This window comes from Anoplophora glabripennis, unplaced genomic scaffold, assembly GCF_000390285.2.
Source record: "Anoplophora glabripennis isolate ALB-LARVAE unplaced genomic scaffold, Agla_2.0 scaffold57, whole genome shotgun sequence".
Lineage (NCBI taxonomy): Eukaryota > Metazoa > Arthropoda > Insecta > Coleoptera > Cerambycidae > Anoplophora > Anoplophora glabripennis.
Genome location: NW_019416296.1, coordinates 1,284,034 through 1,304,405, shown reverse-complemented (window position 1 = coordinate 1,304,405; position 20,372 = coordinate 1,284,034). Strand labels below are relative to the sequence as shown.

General features: G+C 33.4%; 3 protein-coding genes across 6 annotated transcripts; 1 reads left to right on the top strand and 2 right to left on the bottom strand.

The window, feature by feature from the left end:
- The first annotated feature begins 912 nt into the window (after positions 1-912).
- On the top strand, positions 913-2,428 carry LOC111691340. The gene is made up of 3 exons (XM_023453969.1): positions 913-1,347; positions 1,442-1,589; positions 1,646-2,428. The coding sequence occupies exons 1-3, from the start codon at positions 1,040-1,042 to the stop codon at positions 2,039-2,041; spliced, it is 852 nt and encodes a 283-aa protein (XP_023309737.1). The 5' UTR covers positions 913-1,039; the 3' UTR covers positions 2,042-2,428.
- A 178-nt stretch (positions 2,429-2,606) lies between these two features.
- LOC111691337 lies at positions 2,607-3,756 on the bottom strand. Its single transcript, XM_023453964.1, has 2 exons — positions 3,084-3,756; positions 2,607-3,032 (listed from the first exon to the last, which is right to left on the bottom strand). The coding sequence occupies exons 1-2, from the start codon at positions 3,192-3,194 to the stop codon at positions 2,607-2,609; spliced, it is 537 nt and encodes a 178-aa protein (XP_023309732.1). The 5' UTR covers positions 3,195-3,756.
- A 1,251-nt stretch (positions 3,757-5,007) lies between these two features.
- LOC108917540 (spastin) lies at positions 5,008-16,963 on the bottom strand. 4 transcript variants are annotated; one of them, XM_018724192.1, is made up of 9 exons: positions 16,809-16,963; positions 14,493-14,704; positions 14,271-14,441; positions 14,054-14,158; positions 10,374-10,589; positions 10,020-10,312; positions 9,724-9,963; positions 5,611-5,860; positions 5,008-5,547 (listed from the first exon to the last, which is right to left on the bottom strand). In XM_018724192.1, the coding sequence occupies exons 2-9, from the start codon at positions 14,614-14,616 to the stop codon at positions 5,384-5,386; spliced, it is 1,563 nt and encodes a 520-aa protein (XP_018579708.1). In that variant the 5' UTR covers positions 14,617-14,704; positions 16,809-16,963; the 3' UTR covers positions 5,008-5,383. The 4 variants fall into 4 exon arrangements, with proteins under 4 accessions (XP_018579708.1, XP_018579709.1, XP_023309736.1 ...); XM_018724193.1 differs by lacking the exon at positions 16,809-16,963 and adding an exon at positions 16,466-16,554; XM_023453968.1 differs by lacking the exon at positions 16,809-16,963 and adding an exon at positions 14,835-14,852.
- Positions 16,964-20,372: the final 3,409 nt, after the last annotated feature.

Here is a 20,372-nt window from a genome sequence, read left to right as displayed (position 1 = left end):
AGATCATCTCAACCGTATTCCAGGAAGAAGTAAATGTAGGGGACTGTGAAGTTCATAAGTAATAAAATAGGTTGAAGAAAAGTTAAATAATCTCATAGATACCTTAAGAAATAAAACACGCTTTCTTAACATACCTATTACACCATATTTTCCCTAGTTTATCTGCGGAAAATAAAATTTACAATTATAATTATTAAACTTGTTATTTTAGTTGCAATCAGCCCCTATAAAATGATACGCCACTGCCCATGAGGGAATGTAAACACAACTTCCTCACCCTTCCGATGAACTATTTTGGCTTCAAGCCACATAGGTATAAATTATGTATCTATGTCTTTTCTTGATCTGTGGAAGTGTACATGCTATCTCTCTCTAGCAAAATGCAATCGCGTGCTGCTAGAGAGAGATAGCAAACTCCCTCCTTTATCCCTCTCTCTCTAAACCTCCGCTACACTCTCGGCCACTGAGACGCTGCCTCCAGTAGTATATGCTCTAAGGGTTCGTTTGTGTTGATCTGATTTTTTAATTCATTTATATCTTGCAAATTGCTATACAATAGAGCATGTTCAAAAAGTGTAGAGCTGTAGAGAGAAAAGATCAGAGTTTGAAAACTCGCTCTCTCTCTGATCGTGGAGGCATTAGTGCGTTAGCCAATAACGTGCCTGCGAGAGAGAGAAAGATAGTACCCAATCTTTCTTTCTCCCTGCCACTCGTCTACATTGTTGCCGTAAGTGTACTTTATCCTTGTATGTAGTATATACTCTAAGGCCAAGGATTTTATACAAGTATAAAATTCTTGCTCTTAAGGCCATCTAAGGGTCGTATGACACTACACTAAATTGAGTACTAAATTTTATAATTTCATTTACATAAATTAGTAACAATAATCATCTGTATTACACGTTTCAATTTCTCGTACAATATTTAATGTACGCGCATGCGCAGAACATTAATACAGACAGTTATGTCCTCCTAACGTCACTTTCTTTTCATAAAAGTAAGGTTAGTTTTTATTTTGTCAGCAGATTAATAAACAAATATGAAAAAGAAAATATTAATTGGAGCGGTAGGTTGTTTAACATTAATAACTACTACAATGGTACGTCGCAGAATGCTGCGTAAACGAAAAAGACGTGCAATTTGGTCAAGAAAATGGCTCATGAGGCGAAATGAAGGTCGTGGTTTATTAAATTTGTTAAATCAGGAACTACTAATTGAGGATATAGAATCCTACAGAAATTTTCTGCGGTTGGACAACCAGCAATTCGAAAAGATATTAACTCTTATTGTTGAAGATATACAAAAAGAGGATACGTTTATGAGGGATAGTATTTCTCCAAGAAATAGGTATGTACTTTTGGGAATATTGTTTGAATAAAAACTACGAGAAATTACGACTTCAACGGATCGATTGATTACATTTTTCAATATATATATATAGGTTGGAAGTTACCTTACGCTTTTTAGCCACTGGGGAATCCTTTCGATCCTTAATGTATTCTACTCGCATTCATGAATCGACAATTTCTAAATTTATACCTGAGGTCTGTCGTGCTATATATAATCACTTGAAAGGAGAATATCTTGAGGTACTTATGTTGGTAAACATTTATGTAAATGATTATGTATCTTTGATTATTTCCAGATACCTACTACACCAGAGGCATGGAAAACTATTGCCAATTACTACCAGCTATGGCAATTTCCAAACTGTCTTGGGGCCCTCGATGGTAGACACATAAAATTTTGTGCACCAATATCATCGGGATCATTTTATTATAACTATAAAGGTACAAACTCTATTGTTTTATTGGGCTTAGCTGATGCCAATTACAAGTTTATTTATGTTAACGTGGGTGTAAATGGAAGAGTTAGTGATGGTGGTGTATTTCGAGAAAGTAAGTTTTCTAAAGTTTTACAAAACAACAACCTTAATTTCCCAGAAGATGAAGTTCTTCCAGGAAACGGCTCAGAAAAACTCCCTTATGTAATCATTGCCGATGATGCTTTCCCACTTTCTACTAGGTTATTAAAACCATAGGTATGCACAAAGAGGCCTTTGTCAGGAACAAAAAATTTTTAATTATACGTTAAGCAGAGCACGGAGCATGATTGAAAGTACATTTGGTATATTAGTTAATCGTTTTCGTGTATTACGTAATCCTATATGTCTTAATGTAGAAAAAGTTGAACTAATTACTTTAACCTGTATAGTTTTGCATAATTTCTTGGTAATTAGCAAAGGAACAGTCTACACTGACATCGATCCTGATGAAAAACTTGATTGCATGGGAAACATCGGAAATCAAGGTGGTAATAGGTGCACTGTGAGTGCTTTAAGAATTCGAGACAAATTTAAAGATTATTTTTGCACAGTTGGTGCAGTTCCTTGGCAAAACGAGGCTGTAAATAACTGTAATATGTAGGCAATAAAAAATAAACTTTATAATTTGTAGTTTAATTTTTGCCTACCTACACAAAAAAAAAATAATGGATGCCTCAATATTATTTTAAGGATAGGAGGATATGCTTATAAGTAATACAGAATATTTTGACTCCTTAAAATAATAAATATGTATTTATTGGTACTACTCTACAAATTGATATTATACAGGTAAGTATATATATTTTAAGAACTGTGACTTCTTTTTTTCTCTATATCTTTTTAAATTTGTAAATATAAGATTAGCTATATCCTCTTCGGTTTCATCTAATAAATCGGGATCGTCAACCATAATTTGAAGTTTAGTAGTAATAAATTCAGCAAAAGCCTGCAGGCCGTTTGCATTTACTTCCTTGTTGCTACTGAAAGCTTTTGCCAAATGTTGCATTGTTTCTGAGGCTGTGGTTAAAATATCATCTTCATTTATTCTCTTTCTTTTTTTTTGTTTTCTTAGAACATTTGCCTTTATTTCACTTCGATTAGGTGTCTTAGTAATATCACTGTTCGAATCAGTTTCTGTTGGGTATTCTGTAATATCAATAATAATGTTTTCTTCACCATTCGGGTTTTCTTCAACATATTCTCCATACTGGAATAATATAAATTAAAAAAAATAATATATTGTACTTCTAATACTTACCTGTGGTTCCATTTCTTCACCAAATTCACCTCCAGAGTCAAGAAGATTGGAGTTTTCTGCAATACTGTCTTTTGATGATCGTGGTACACTGTGTTCAACGATAAATATCATGTTCTCAAAATACCACAATGTAGGTCTATACTCGTAAATCTGTTAAAAGGTCAGCATGATTAGGAAAGTAATGATACATAATAAACCTATTATTTAACAAGTCTTACCTCATCTGCACCTGTGCCACTTTTATTAGATGCCTTATATTTTCTATACTCAGACAGAAAATTAGTTCGCAAATTATTAAATTTGCATTTAATTTCCGCCAGTGTTGCTTCTGGTTTTATTTTTCTCAATTCCGTTTCAATTTCAGTCAAAGCCTTGAATCTCGCGTGTCTATTTTTATAAGAAACTGATTTTACGGCATATAAACATGAATGATTTTGATATAGATCTATTAACATTTGTACTTCATTTCTACTCCGCGACATAATTTTTATTTGCGTAATTTTTTAGATTAACTTAACACTACTAGTTCAATTTTTAGATAAACTAAATAAGGTTAAATTACGATTATTACGAAATGTTGACACAAGATTTACTTGACAATCAGAAACTGAAGCTAGCCAGAATAAAAAAACTCGATGAATAGTTCTGTAGCTATATTCATACATATTTTCTTGACAAGAAATTAGGACATGTTTGAAAATCTTGTACTAAAAATTTGTAGGCAACAATTTTTGTTGCAATTTCTGTATGATACTATGCAAGATTAAAAAGTTCTTAATTAATTACTAAAATTAGTTCTAATTTTAGCATAGTGTCATACGACCCTAAGGCAGCTGTCAGTCATCAGTCAATACTGTCAATAGTTCAAATGGTTCAGAGTAATTCCAAGTTGAGCTCGATTTGTCCAATGGCCAGTGTCCAGCATAAAATGTTTATAGCTCATTGCGCTTAAAGTAATTGAACAGTAAAATCGGATAGGGAACAGGGCGGGAAATTTAAATGGTCATGGTTATACAAGGGTTAGAAAGGATGAAAGGAATAACTTTTCAATTATTGAAGTCAACAGTACTCCATCTTGAGCAAATTTTAAATTGTACTATGAATTGCAGAGAAATATTATCTACTTTTTGAAATTAAATTGTACAAATTTAGTACAGTGGTATGCTAGGAACATCTCTGTCAGACAAGTAGCATATTTGTGCCAATGCGCTGCCGGTTGTGCTTTTAATAGAAGATTGAAATGAATTGCTAAGAAGCTTATTTGTGGGTTTTTACTACATACATTAGGATATCGTTTTCTTGCTCGGCAGTTACCATTTTTGGACCAACGATTCTACCACCAGTTGTAGTCTGAGAATTAATTTTATAATTCAGCTGCCTATGAGCACAAACAAAATATCGTCTGGCTGCATCAAGGCCATATTGTAATTGACCTGAGCGTAATCACAAATAGTCTTGCTTATTTAGATTAGTGTCCGAATAATAGTAGTAGTCAGAAAATACTCGAATCATTGACGTAGGAATATCTTGAAACCAAGTTTCTGTGCTCTTTTCACTAAAGGTGTCTAAATTATGAATTAAATTTAAATTAAAACTTTAACACCCCATATATCGTAAACCACGAACATTTTACCAAGGCATGTTTGGCTTAATCCAATTATTTTGATGTCTACAATCTACTTTCACTCATTATGGACCACCTTATATAAAAAAAAACAAATCGAATTGCCCAAAACAAAATTAATGGGATTTCCTGGTTTTTAGCGATACTGTAAGTATATAAATTAATAAACTATTTGATCCAATTGACTAATTTGGACATAGCATTCTCCCTCTCTAAAACTAAGAGTAACAAGGACAAAATTAGTAATCCGAGTATTCAGAACGGATTTTCATAAACGTCTAATGAATTGTTACAACAAAATGTTATGTAAAAACTTTATTATTCAATTAAAATACAAACGTCATGTGTAAATATAATTAGAAAAAGCTTTGCCAAATTAGACACTTTTGTGTTGGTCCAGCTTCAAATTCAACTAAAAATTAATCGGTGCTTTAACTCAAACGAATAAAAATGGCAACATTATTAATTCTACTCCTGCTAAAAACTAAAAAGCAAACAAAAATAAGACTACATAATAGATCGGTATGGATTTTTACACAACTTACAACTATAAAACGAGTATTATTTTTGTTACTAGAAAATCGTATCAAAACAACAAATACAGTTTACATATCACAGATAAATAAAACATACATTCAAATAAATTACAAAAAAATAAGAAAACAGTGGAATGTGATTATAGTGAAACATCACCGTATTGTAATGACCATTTTTCGTAAGCAACAAGACTTTGCGGTGAAACACTTCTTCTGATACGCTTTAGCGAATCTAAGAAGTCGTTAATAGTGATACTCCTGACAGAATTCGGATCCATTTGCTTCACTTGTTCAGGCTGCAGCTCTAAAATATAAAGTAAAAAATTCGGTTCTACATCCGAGATATTACAAGTTATTAAAAATTTACCCCGAATCGGTCCTAATGCGGCATCTTTCGCCAGCGCAGTCAAATCACTTCCAGAGTAACCTTCGGTCAGGGTTGCCAACCTCTTGAGTTCCTGCTGGGTCAATGTACAACCTTGTTTAGCCAGCAGCTTTTTAAGCAGCTTAGCTCTGGTTTCTAAGTCAGGAAGGGTCACATAAACCCTCTTAGGGAATCTTCTCAGAGCAGCTTCGTCTAATTCTTGGGGTCTGTTAGTTGCCGCCATAACCAAAACCTACATAATAATTTAAATAGAAAAAGGGAATCTGTAATTTTAACTATTGTCTGCTAAATCGGAGCACCTATGCAATTCATAGCCTAAGTGCCGATTACTGAATCTCTCTTGATAATTCTTAAGTGCAGCATTTGTAATGCAAATTGTACCATTTAGAATAAATGAATCCTCAAATGATCATGTCCCCATTTGTCAATTATGTTGTGTAGTAAGATTTGGTTAGATTTATGCAATGGCGGTTTCTACAGGGTTTTTGTAAATAAGTGCGAAATATTTTAGGGGGTGGTTGTCGAAGTTATTTTGTGAAAAAATGTTCATATAAACGTAGGTCGAAATTTGCTTCGTTTCCAAGATACAGAGTGTTTAAATTTTAATTATTTATTTATTTTTATTAATTATTTCATAGAATTTTAAAGATATTGACTCGAAATTTGATGGTTGTATTTTATTTAGAAATATTGACGGCAACCCACTAGACAAGGCATCAATAGAAATTAAAAATACACGACTTCCAATAAAATGTTTTATTTTTTTCCTCAAAACGTTGCATCCTATGAAAAAAATTGAAATTCTGAATTGATGGCGGAATTTTAAAAAAACATCAAAACGGGAACAAGTCAGTGGCATACCATTTTTGTTATTAGAAAAAGTTGTGGCAATCTCGCAGGAATTTCACTGGTACAAGTAGAAATATTCGTATCACCCCAAAAAATGCACATTTATCTCTGCGAAGCGTTTTTAAAATTTCGAGTCAAAATTTTNAACATTTCAGGTGTGTAATGCTCCGCAGTTGCCCCGGAGCGAGAAGAGTCTTTCCTTTGTTGTGCTATCTGTCTTACTAACCCCTTTCGGCGAAAATCCGAACACAAATCTGAAGAAAGTTAAATCTCCGAGGACATGGGAACTCCCAGACATACCACCCGGTATATCCTCCGAGAATGTGTTATAGAATAAAGTGTGAACCTGGCCAAATACATATAAATGTTAGGCCATCAATTGAGAAGAAGAAGAAGAAGAAATTTGTTAGTCTACCTAATGTGTGTTCCGTGTTATTGAACAAAGAGTTTGCCTAAAATTTTGAGCTACCAACGGAATTTCTTGTACTGATTCGTTAAAAATCTTGGAAGTGATGTACAGTAATTCAGTTTTATCAAAAACTCATGCATACGAATGGTACAAAGCCATCAAACATGGTCGAGAAGTGGTCAATGATTTGCCATTTTATGGTTGTCGTTCAACGTCTTCAATTGAAGAAAACATCCATAAAGTGAAGGTAATGGTGCTTGCGAACCGTCATTATAGTTTGAGAGAGCTGGCATATGAACTAAAGATATCTCACGAATCAGTTCGCACAATTTCAGTTGATGTTTTAGGTATGAAACGTGCAGCGCAGCACGGCAGATCTAAAACAGCTGAATTTTCTTGAGAAAGAGCATCACAAACATGTTGTTGAAGATATGCTTATCCGGAGTCTATATTCATGCAATGCATCATACCGGGTAACGAGACATGCGTTAACAAATTTAACATGCAATTGAGCCAACAAGCTTTGGAATGTCCCTTTTTAAGGAGCCAAAGCAAAAAAAAAACGTGAAAGTAACATAATAGTATTTTTTACATTTCTTATATAATTTTAGAGTTGTGACTAAAAAAATGTTGCACAATAGCGATCGAGTACCCCCGGACATTGTTTTAAGTTTTGAATTTCGCAGTATTGTTTCAACGAACTACAATTGCTTCAATTTGTTTATTTATGAAAATTATTTTAAAATTATATCGACTGTTGTAGAAATTTGCCGTAATTGAAGGCGAGAAATAATAATGGAGGAAAAACATTCTTAATCAACTTTTAGCAGCCAATTCTTCATCGCCAGTACTAATGGAATTATTATTAGTTTTACATTACCTGCAACTGAACGGGTGCCTTGAACTAGCATGACAGATTTAATAAATCCGTTACTATTTCCTGACACGTCAAAAAAACGCGGGGGCTCGAAAAACCTAAAATAGCGGAACTTTGACCTCTTCACAATATAAAAAAATGTGTAGGACATACAGAAAAGTAAAGGCAAAAAAAGGGACAAAGTAAAAAAACAAAAAGGCAAAAGCACTAAAAAGACGTTGAATATAACAAAAGATTTCGATCTTCCAAAGAAGATCGAGGAAAAGAGATCAGATGCATCATATGTGGCGAAACTTTTAAAGAAGATTGAATTCAGTGCCATGAATGCATGACTGGGCCCATGAAGACTGTGTTCATATGGACTCTCAGATATTCATTATTGTTGTGATGTTTGTAAGGCCAAGAAATGATTGGGTTGCCATTGATTAGTGTGTCCGGGGCTACCCGTCATCCTTTGTGTTGCCAAAAAATTAAGGCCAAAGTACAAAATATATTTCTTTAAAAATTTTTATTATTATTATTAATTTTTAATTAATATGGTTAAGAAAGTTNGAAAAATTTCCAACGGAAATTTTTTCAGAAACTTTCCAGGGAAAATTTCTCAAGCTTCGATTATTTCTTCCCGGAAAATTTCCGTTTTGGAAACTTTCTGGGACGGAAAATTTCCCATTGCCCATCTCTAAGAAAAAGCATCACAAACATGTTGCTGAAGACATGCTTGAACGGGCTTATTCGGAGTCTATATTCATGCAACTCATCATACCGGGTAACGAGACATGGGTTTACAAATTTAACATGTAAATGAGTCAACAGGCTTCGGAATGTCCTTTTTCTAATCCGTTGTTACCATTTCCTGACATGTCAAAAAAACGCGGGCACGAAAAACCTAAAATAGCAAAATTTTGATCTCAAGGCAAAAAAATGGACAAAGCAAAAGCACTAAAAAGACGTTGATGACAAAACCATTCAATCTTCCAAAGAAAATCGAGGAAAAGAAATCTGATGCATCATATGTAGCGAAACTTTTAAAGAAGACTGAATTCAGTGCCATGAATGCAACAACTGGGGCCATGAAGACTGTGTTCATATGGACTCTCAGATATTCATTATTATTGTGATGTTTGTAAGGCCAAGAAACGATTGGGTTATCATCGATTAGTGTGTCCGGGGCTACCCGCCATGTGTTGCCTAAAAATTAAGGCCAAAGTACGGAATATATTTCTTTAAAAATTTTTATCATGATTATTAATTTTTAATTAATATGGTTGAGAAAGTTCCTAGTTTGATTTTAAGATTAAAAATAAAGACAGAAAATTTGTTAATCGTATTTTTATTTGCAATTCATTTAAGTGTCCGGACCTTCTCCCATTGCTTCAAAAGGAGCCTATTTTGAAGGAGATAAAATAAATTTTGATAATCAATTGAATATACTGTGTTGTATTGACAAATTCCGAATACTTTTTCAACACAATGTAGCTTATAAAATCACCTTTGTATTTCTTGAACGAGGTTCAGAGGTCAAGTAATATTAACAATTAACTATGTGCAATTTAGCAGCTATTCATTTGTATATTAACGCCGATCTTGCTTTTATTGTTTCTATATTCTGGCAACTGTCAAAACAATCTGATTTATAATCGAGTGGCTCTAATTTGAAAAAACGTTATATAATATAGCAAAACAGTAATGTTTAATACAAATCACACCTATGATATCCAAAATAATATTTTTTTTCTATGAATCGTTCATGTTTGACAAAAACAATACCATATTTTGGCTGGTCAAGGCATTAGTCCAGTGAGTAGTTGGTTCCCACAATATAATCAGTTTAACATTTTTTATGAGTGAAATTAGATAAGTAGGTACTGTTGAAATGTGCAAGAGCTTTTCCACACGCCTTACATAAACGTTAAGTAAAAAGTAAAAGTTATCTAGCTGACTATGATTTAACAAAGCTTACCTTTTCACTTTCCGGATTGCTGGGTAAACCGTCAAATTCAACTAGGAATTCTGTCTTTAATCTCCGACTAGCTTCATGTTCGTTATTGGATCTTTCAGATAAGAGTGAATCCACTTCGTCAATAAAAATAATAGATGGCTGCAATTCCCTAGCGATGGCGAAAAGCGCTCTAACCATTTTTTCTCCGTCACCGACATATTTCGAGGTTAAGCTTGCTGCGCTTATAGAAAAGAATGTGGCCTGAAATATTAACATTCACAATTTTTTCAAGATTATTTGACTATCGATAATATTACCTGGCATTCCGTTGCAACGGCACGAGCCAACAGAGTTTTTCCATTGCCGGGAGGTCCAAACAGGAGCAATCCGCGTGCTGGGGTCCTCAGACCTGTAAACAACTCTGGCCGCAAGGAAGGTAATATAACCATTTCTTGCAATGCCTGCTTAGCGGTATCTTGACCGACAATATCGTCCCACTGCACGGGCGGACCACCCTCGACAATTTCGTCAAGAATAGCTTGTGCCAGCTTTGGATCCACTCCCCTCAACGAAGGAGAACGTCCCCGAGCGGAAACCTTACTTGTAGTAGCTTTAAAGAGAAAACTTCTTAAAATTAAATGGTCTCCCGCCCCGAAGTTTGGAAATATTACCCCCGTTGCTGTTTACACGTCTGGCCGGTGATCCCGTGTTACCAGGAACAGAAAGTTGCTTTTTAACTGCAGGCGGTGTAGAAGAGATTTTGTTAAAAGGACGTACAGGTTGCACGGGTGCTGTGCGTGAGCCCATTGATCTGGGAAGTGTTTGACTCTTGGATATCGAAGCATTGGCAGGACGCTTGCTAGCTACAGTTAATTTTTTACCAGAAGCTGGAATGAATAAATTAATTTAAACATTGCATCTCTATTATTACTACAGAAGTAACCACCAGCAAACTACAAGCGAAGCACAGAGACACAGATAGTCGACATACAAATAGTCCACAGTTAAAATACATAAATAACCTACTTTCCAAAATATATACAACATAACATAGTCATAACTCTTCTTGAAAACACTATTGAACTTATCACTTAGCAGCATGCTGTTAAAATGAAAATTGAATAATCCAAAGTATCTGTTGATGATTTTAGAGTTAAATTTTTGATTTCTTAAGTTTTAATTTTAATATTAAGTAATAAGTAAGTGCCCAGGTTTGCCATCATTTTTTGACAAGGGCTTCAAAAACCTGTAATAGTTATTCACATTACAAGTACCGTAAGTGATGTGCAACCCATAACAATTTATTTCATACTGCACCTTTGACATTTTGGGGCTTAAAAATACTTTGAAGATTCCATCCAAGAAAAGTCAAAGTAGTCCGTACAAAATGGAGAAAACTTTGTACAGGGGTTGCAGCAACAACAGTAAGATTTCTACTTCTACAGTTAACTCTGATGGGATTCAAGAAATTAAATTTGTAGAAAGTTCAAATTGTTATTAATGTTAATAATAATTAGATTTTTGTTTTATCCTAATTAAATTTGTAAAAAAAATGTTTTAATATTTTATTTCCGCAGTAAGAAAGAAGTCCGATAAGTTGTCTAGCAACCTTTTACCGGCTCTAATACTGTAATAACACAATTTTCTGAATTAAAATTAATGTCGTACACATACCAAAAATGAATGTGAATTTTTCTTGCCCAAACTAAATTTTTATATATAAAACAAAAAATAACAAAACAAAGTTATATATTTGAATACTTGCATAAATGATATTGTAATGAAATTTGTGCATACAGGGTGTCTGATAATTATATGGCATACTCTCGAGAGTGTATAGGGGAGGTCAAAATAACCCTAGTTTGTCGTAGAAATTTTTTTTCCTAAAGTGCCCCTTAACGGAGATACAGAGCCCCAAAGGGGTACCCAGCAATTTACCTTTTCGGTTCTAACTTTTGAACCGACTTGTATAATTTAATGAAATTTTAATATTTGATGTAGGCCATAAAGGCTAATAAAGTCATACTACGGTAGATGTTTTACACTGTCAAGAAAGTCAGGAACGAACTTGCCACCACACTCGTTGGGCCAAAATTTTGACAAGTGTCATTTTATAGAGATGAAAACTGAATTTTTAAATACCTTGGTCATTCCTCTTTAAAAAAGGTACTCTACATTTGTTTCGATAAAATTAGCCGTTTTCGAAAAAATTGAATTTTTGTAGAACACATCATTGAAATAATAAATTAGAATTCTGCAATAAAACACTACGTTTTGACGTTATTGACAACACTTGCAAAAATTGTCTGATTGATTGAGTACACAAGACTAAATAATGGAGCATTGTTTCTATAGCAAATATATTGACATGCATCTAATTTATGGACAAGCATTTGGCAATTGTGATGAGGCAAGAAGAATTTGTTCTGATACATCCAAATCGACGTTTATCGCACCGAAGAACTTTTGAAATGATTGATCGGAGCTTACGAGAAAGAGGTAAAAAGTCAAATCAATCCCTCTAATTCTGAGAAAACTGTTGGTCCAAATTATCACATCAAAAGGTACATGCCATGTCCCTCGCTGATTATCCTGCAAGAGTCAATTACGCGCAAATTGGTTTTTGCAACGATTTAGACAAAATCCAAATTTTATTAGTACTGTTTTGTTCACGGACGAAGCCAGTTTCACCCGAGATGGAGTAATGAATTGCCATAATTTGCATATCTGACATGAAGAAAATCCCCATGCATTAGTACATACAAAGCACCAACAAAGGTTCATGGTTAACATATGGGCAGGGATTATTGAAACGTTCTTTTTTGAAAACATTAAATGGTGCCATGTATTTGCAATTCTTGCAACAAAGCTTATTAGAAAATGTGCCCTTAGAAATTAGAAATCAGGTGTGTACTTTTGGTTATCAATAGATAGGTCGAGGTAAGCCTATTTTTTGGCCACCGAAGTCACCCGACATGACTCCATTGGATTTCTTTTTATGAGAAAATTTAAAGAGGCTTATGTATTTGACGACAATTCACACCAGGGAAAACCTGATAGAAAGAATAACACACCATTGCAACGAAATCTGGACAATTTTGGAATATTATTTCTAGTACGAGAAAACATCCGTCGGGTAAGGAAATATATAGAGGTTACCATTTTGAAAATCTGCTGAAGTAAACAAGAAGAAGAAAAGCTTTTTTTTAACAGCCTTGCGTTTAAGTGATTTAGAAATGTATCAGCATAAATTCTTCTTGCCTCCACACAATTGCCGAGTGTCCATAAGTTAGATGCATGTAAGCATTGATGAGATGTAATAATAATAATGCCAAATTTTATTATTTTAATATCAATTATTAGTTGTGATGTTATTCGATTATTATTATTATGTTCAAATAGCTTATGCTAATAAACTTTATAATCAAATAAATTAATGTTTAAACGTGTTATACAAAAACCGAATTTTTTTCGAAAACGGCTGATTTTATCGAAACAGATGTAGAGCACCTTTTTTAAAGAGGAATGACCAAAGTATTTAAAAATTCAGTTTTCAGATCTACAAAATGACACCTGTCAAAATTTTGTCCCAACGAGTGTGTTGGCAAGTCCGTTACTGACTTCCCCGACAGTGTAAAACATCATCTGTAATATGGTTTTATGAGCTTTTGTAGCCTACATATTAAAATTTCATTAAACTATACAAGTCGGTTCAAAAGTTAGAACGGAAAAGATAAATCGCTGGGTAACACCTTTGGGGCTCTGTATCTCCGTTAAGAGGCACTTTAGGAAATTTTTTTATGACAAAGGAGGGTTATTTTGACCTCCCCTATACACTCCCGAGAGTATGCCATATACTTACCAGGCACCCTGTGTAATACATGAATAATCAGTGCAGTACATGCTCATTACATTTTCCATAAAAATTGTAGAATACTATTGGAGAAAGTTTTTGCAGTTTTGGTAAATATTAAATAAATAAATAAATAAATAAATAAATAAAAACTTTACAAAAGATGTTTAAAATGGTGTCCCTATGTCTCAATACCCAAAATACGACAAAAAAAATGAACAGAACATTTTAACACTTCATATCTAAAGAACTATGGTTATCAGAACAATGTTTATATAAAAAAATGTACTTAAACTTGGACTAGGAAGTAGGAATACAGGATTTTGACTAGTGCTAGTAATAAAAATTTTGATGAATATATTAGTAAATTTCATATAACTGTAGAACTTATTAGTGTTAGTTTAATCATAGCCTTTTTATTCGGTTAATATAAAGAACATAGAAATGAAAATAGCATTACTCTGTTAGTAAGCTAATAATAACTTAATTAACTAATACCTGTTTTAGAATTATTTTTGAGAGTAGGAATATTGCTAGTGTAGGTAAGCTTTGGAACTTCCTTTGGAACATTTACCTCCAAATTATGTAACCTATCCATGCTTTCTATAAATAAAACGTCTATTAAAAAAAAAAAAATAACTACAAGACAAAATTATATCAAAATCTTGTGAAAGAAATATCTGTAAGAAAACAAAATAATGTGATGCATCGGTACCTAAAAATTGCAGTCGGTCTTTAGCCATGGCAAGATTGGTTTTCATTTTTTCATGCAAACGTTGCGCTCTCTCCCACACCTCCCCCCGGCCGCCCCAACATTGCACAGCTATACCTAGCTCAAGTTCTGTAATACCTTTTCGATACAAGTCAATTGCCAACTCCTTTTGTCCTGCAAAAAAAAGAATAAGAGACGATGAAGGAAACATTTTAATTGACATACCTTCATTCTCCTCGTCTATTTTTAAAGCTTTGGAGATGTATTCAAATGCTCTTCGGTGGTGATGTTTTTGTTTTGCTAACAATGGGTCTCCTGGACCTGGACCTGCATTTCTTACTTGGGCCATCTCTGTTATTTCTTCTACAATTACACAATTATCTTTCTCACCATTTTCACAATCAACTCTGGGGTGGCGTACAAAGTAAGTCGACGAACTGCAGTAAATAAAACGTAAAATAACAAAAACTTGATATAACAACGACCGTAAGATATTGAACAAAAATATAATAGGAAACGAAACTATACACAAATTTCTTTTATGAACTGATGTAGTTGAATACGAACTGAACATCACATTACTGTGGGACGCATCAGGATCACTTTTTCTTGATTTTTTACTAGGCGATTTTCCACTTTGATTTTTACGAACCATCCGGAGGTCATGACATAAATGTCGAATGGAGAAGGGAGAAGGGGAATTTTAATTTTTCGATTGTTATTGTTATTCCTCGCTGTTCTTCTTCTTCTTCAAATGTTAATAGCAGGTAGCGACCACGGTCTTTTACGGACCGTGGGTAGCGACAGCTGTGTAAATCGGAACCAAACTAAGATCATAAGTAAAGCTTGAAGACTAAAATAATGAGAATGGAACGTTCCCTGCTCCCTAATCTCACTGGTCAAAAGCATACGAATTTACTGTTTTTAGCCGTAAATTCTATCGAAAATGTTCTGACAATTCGAGATATTAGCATTTTTAATTACATGTACAAAATTTGCTAAAACATTCCACTCGCTACCGAAATTATTGAATTGTTTAACAACTGTCTGACACGAAGTAGTTTATGTTTTGTGGCCACGAGTTTGAAGTTTGAATTTTACGACAAGGGGTAAAATATAGCACATGGTGAAGAAAATGTAACTAAATAAATGCATTTGAATATTCTTAATAAAAGTAAAACCTGACCGAATAACTTTGGGGTAATCTTATATCATTTAATAACAAATAACAATGTTGCCCAGCTTCGAGCATATACTACTGGATACTGGAAGTAGCCTACCAAAGGCTGAGCGCGTTGAAGGTGAAGAAACAGAGATCTGCTATGGAGACACTTGTTATCTCTCTCTCTCTTTCGCCGAATGGCTGTTGATCACGTGGGACCATTCGTCAACCAATCACGTTCGGCAAGAGAGAGATAGCATTAACCTTCATAGCAGCTATCTCTCTTCATCTTGTAACGCGCTCGGCCATTGGTAGGCTATCTCCAGTCCACTAGTATATGCTCGAAATTGCGCAGTAAGATATTTTCCAAAACTGTGAATACATTCACAGAATACTAGATTACATTAGGCTTTTTTTCGCAAGTGAAGTCGTATGTTACTAATAATAGTAACTACAATAATAATAACAGTAACTACAAGTCAGATATTCACCAATATTCAGTCACGAAAAATACCATATGGCCATGGGTACATACCTGGCCATACCTGAAGATAAGCTCATCACTATAAACATTTATGAAGAAGTCTTTACGAGAATGTACAAAAATGCTTAAAGTATAAAGAGGTTTAGTCAAAAAAACAACCCTTGATTACTTCTGAACATGATTAAGACAAAATCATATTTTTTGTATGATACTATAGGGGTTTTCAGAAACTGATCGTATTAATTCGAGTATTAAGTTAATTGTCAGTGATCTTGTCGCTCGGAAAGCAAACCGGTAAACTTAAAAATCGTTCGGAAAGGCATCGAGTAGATCAGAGCTTAAGTTAATCGTGATACTTGTTGTTTTGATGATTTTGATACGTTTTGGTAAAAACATTCCGACCCCTTGGATTCGGCGCCTATGTTTTCAACTATAATTAATATAACCTTTCAACATGGTTTCTCAGACGATACCAACAATACAGTAAAGGTTAAACGATCTTAAATTGAATTAATAAGATTTACAAATTACACAGATTATATTTTCACTTACCTTTATAAGATATCTTACGAGTTAATGTACAAATTCACTTATAACGAGTTACAATTATTACAAATCGATTGTATAGTGGTATACAAGTGGTTAAGATTAAAATAAAAGTCGAATACTTATTCTATGTGACTCATGTGACGTACGTAAATTAAATAGATAAGGCACATATTTTTGTTTCATTTCATAATGTTGAAGACTTGGTGCCTTTTGTGATAAAAAAATACTTATTTATTCCCACAGCTTATATCTACTAAATATAATACGAACCCTATCAAATCAATAAATTATATTTGCATAATAACATCCATAATAAAAAAGAAATACAAATATGTAGATCACTTACCCAATTTCGCGCCCTTGGAAGGCGCCTTTATGAGTGACGCACTACGAAGTGCCCATCAAGGGTTCTCATCAAATTTTTGAGTAATTATTTTGGCAACATACTTGCATAACGTTACAGTTATTTAAGTTGAATAAACATTTGTTTCCTTTGACAACACATTCCAGGCCCGGATCCAGAGACTGGTTTTGGGGGTGGCGCAAAGCACTTCTTTCAGAGGAGCTTGACACTACTTGCATTAATATCGACTAACTGCCTGTTGTCGTTTGGAGAAATTGAAGATCTTTAAAAAATGTTGTGCTTTGGGGGTGGCGATCGCCACATCGCCACCCCCCCTGGATCCGGGCCTGACACATTCACTCATACAATAAATATATTCTGAGATAACCGATTTTATTTACTATTTGCACTTATTTGAGTTAGCGAAGGCGGCTCTCTCCAAACTTTTATTGAATGCGTCACTTGTCACTGTATTGACTGTCACTGTATATTTAGATAATCGCAGCAACTGCCTATTTAATACAAGGTTATAACATGTTTATAAGAAAAAAGTATTTAGTGGCACACAAATTAATATGAACGTTCAAAATTGTTTTAAGAAAACTTTAACATTGTTTGAATTGATATCTTAACACGTTGACTGCGAGATAATCTCAACGTACTTTGTCCGTGACTGCGATACATATTTTCGGGGATATGTAACAAAACTTCTTCTGTGTGCGGTACATATCCCTGGGGATATGTAATTTTTTTTACATTTGACCCTATAAAATTAAAAATAACACAATTATTGCTATAAACTTGCATGTATCTGTAACTATATATCCTAGGATACTAACATTTTCATTCGCAGAGTTTTGAAAAGAAAATGATAGAAAAATTATTATTTCTAAAAAGTAGACTCTGCAACTTCCACAAGATACAGTAAAAATGTGATTATTGAGATTCGCATATTTTTTATAATGAGTAGGTACATACTCCCCGAGGTATGTACCGCAGTCAACGTGTTAATTATAAAAATTAACAAGTAAATTAAATTTTATTATAGGATGGTAGCCTTTCTTTTAATGATAAATTCAAATTACGTAACATCTCTTCATTTTAAGACATATACGTACCTACTTAAAACACCGTAATCATGAGAAAAGGTTTCGATACCTTTTTCAAAAAGAACAATATCTCTTGTTTCAAAATTAGCTTGCAATGATTTTTTTAAAAAATATGTAGTTCAATATATTCCGCGAGATCTTCTCCGCAGGTTCAGAGATTCCTGGGGGCTTTGGTAACTAGATATGAGATCTAGGTTAAGAGCAATGCAATCAAAAGGTAATTTGAAAATTTTTGACTGTTTTGAATTGAGAAAATTTGTTTATTTGTGATTTTTGGATAACAGTATAAGGTTTTAATTTATAGAGCTAATATGTATACGCGATGTAGCCATAAAATAACGAGATTGATGCTGTAAAACTTTTTTAAATTTATTATTATTAAATAAATAAATTAATAATTAATATTAAATTAATTATTATCTTCAAATACACCCTTATAAATGTATATTCTTGAGAATCGAATATTTAAATTTACTTCGCGGTTGAAGGAAACTGCCCCATTTTCACCCCGTACCCTTTTCTCTAACGGTTTTCAGATCTGTGTCCAAGTTTTTTGTTCAGAAAAACATTTTATTCTTTTGTTCCTGTTTGATTTTCACCATTTCTCTTAACTGGAGAGAATAATAAAAGTATAAAACAATTTCCTTTTGTTTGAGAAATGGCTACACCTAAAATCTATATCAGAAAGGTAAAAAAATGCGACCGTACCAGCGCAGTTGAGCAGATTCATTAATTTCAGGGTGAAATAACAACAAAAATTCTGCCTTTACCATTGTTACCACAACATAAATTAATTATCATACATTTATCATTGAAAGAAATTCATATAGATTTTATGAAAATGAGAAATGATTAATCATGCTACGGAAATAAAATAAATAGAGCTATATCTACTAACCGTGTTTCCCACATTTTTATAATGCAGAAATGATTTCAATACAAAAAATTTCACAACTTGGAAAGGATTTTTCAGTCGTAAATAGAATGCATTTATAATAAATGTTGTCAATAATCAAAACCATACTACAAAATATAAAACGGAGCATATTCAAAATTTTTAAAACTTCTTGAATTTTGTATGTGCGCATGCTTGTGCTTGTGTGTGTGTACTTGTGTGTGCGTCAGCCGAGCTATCGCTGAAGTCAGCGGTTCCAAACATGTTTTTTCGTATTATAGTGGTAATTCTTTTAACTTATATTGTATGAAACATCTGAGCCATGCCACTGAATTATAATCGCAATATCTAGTAATTATTCGTGAGCAAAATCGGCAGACTTCGGAACTGATTAGTAGTATGTTGAGTGTGGATGAGATATAACCTGCAAAGTATCTCATATTTGAAATGTTATTGCTATTCAGCGCCTACTAGCAGTACCAGCACAAAGCAATGTATTGTTCTTTGCCCGCAAGGTAGTTGTATCACCAATTAAAAAGTATATTTCGAATAGTGCTACACTAATTTCTTCCAGTAGGTACAATATTTTATGCCAGTAGGCATTGATTAGCAATGCCATTTAAGATGCGACATACTTTAGAGGTTATAATTCACCATCAAGTCAGCAGTTATTAAAAAATACATTCTACTTGCAAAAATTGATTGAGTAATCATCTCAATTTATTTCTTCTTCAATTATTCTCTCTAAGTTTGTAAACACCTTGTATAGGTGTCATAAAACCCAAGATGCAGAAAATAAGTGAACATACTGTGTAATAAAAATTGTCATTAAATTATTATTTTATTCATTTTATCCAAAGTAAAACTAAAGTACCTACACAAAGTCATTTTGTCATTACTTTGGTAATTACTGAGCACATTTGTTTGTAAAAAGTTTTCTTGGTAGTTTTTTATGTTAATTTATGTAGAAACGTACATTTCTGTGTAAATGAATCGTCATTGAAGTAGGTAACCATTCATCAAATATGCATGAGTTACAAAAGATGATTTATACGTCTATAAATTCCTAAATCACGGTGTCATACAAATCACAGTGATTTACATACAGATCCGGTCATTTGTTAGCCGTATCCTTCAGCATTTCCAAGATTATCAGGGCAGCAATTACAGTTACAGCTGCAAAATACCTAAACTTGGGGGTTGAAATTTACATAGAGTATCTATGAAACAATTTTAATAACACAGGCTGACAATTGTGACTGACTTTCTAAACCAGAATACTAACTTGGAAATACTTCGCCATATGTTTTGAAATATCCTAATCTAAAATTGCAAAAAACAGTTTTTCGCTAAATTCGAGGTTATATTCATGAGGAATTTGTGAGTAATTCGAAATAGTCTTCCTATTTTTCAAATAAATGCGTTTGTTGGAACTATTTTGACTTTTCCTATACTCACAGAAACATCCTGTACTTAAGTCGTTCCGATGACATCAGGTTCAGTCACAAAAATTACGATTTCAAAAGAGTTTCTGTACTTTCTGTAAGCAATCTAAATTATCTC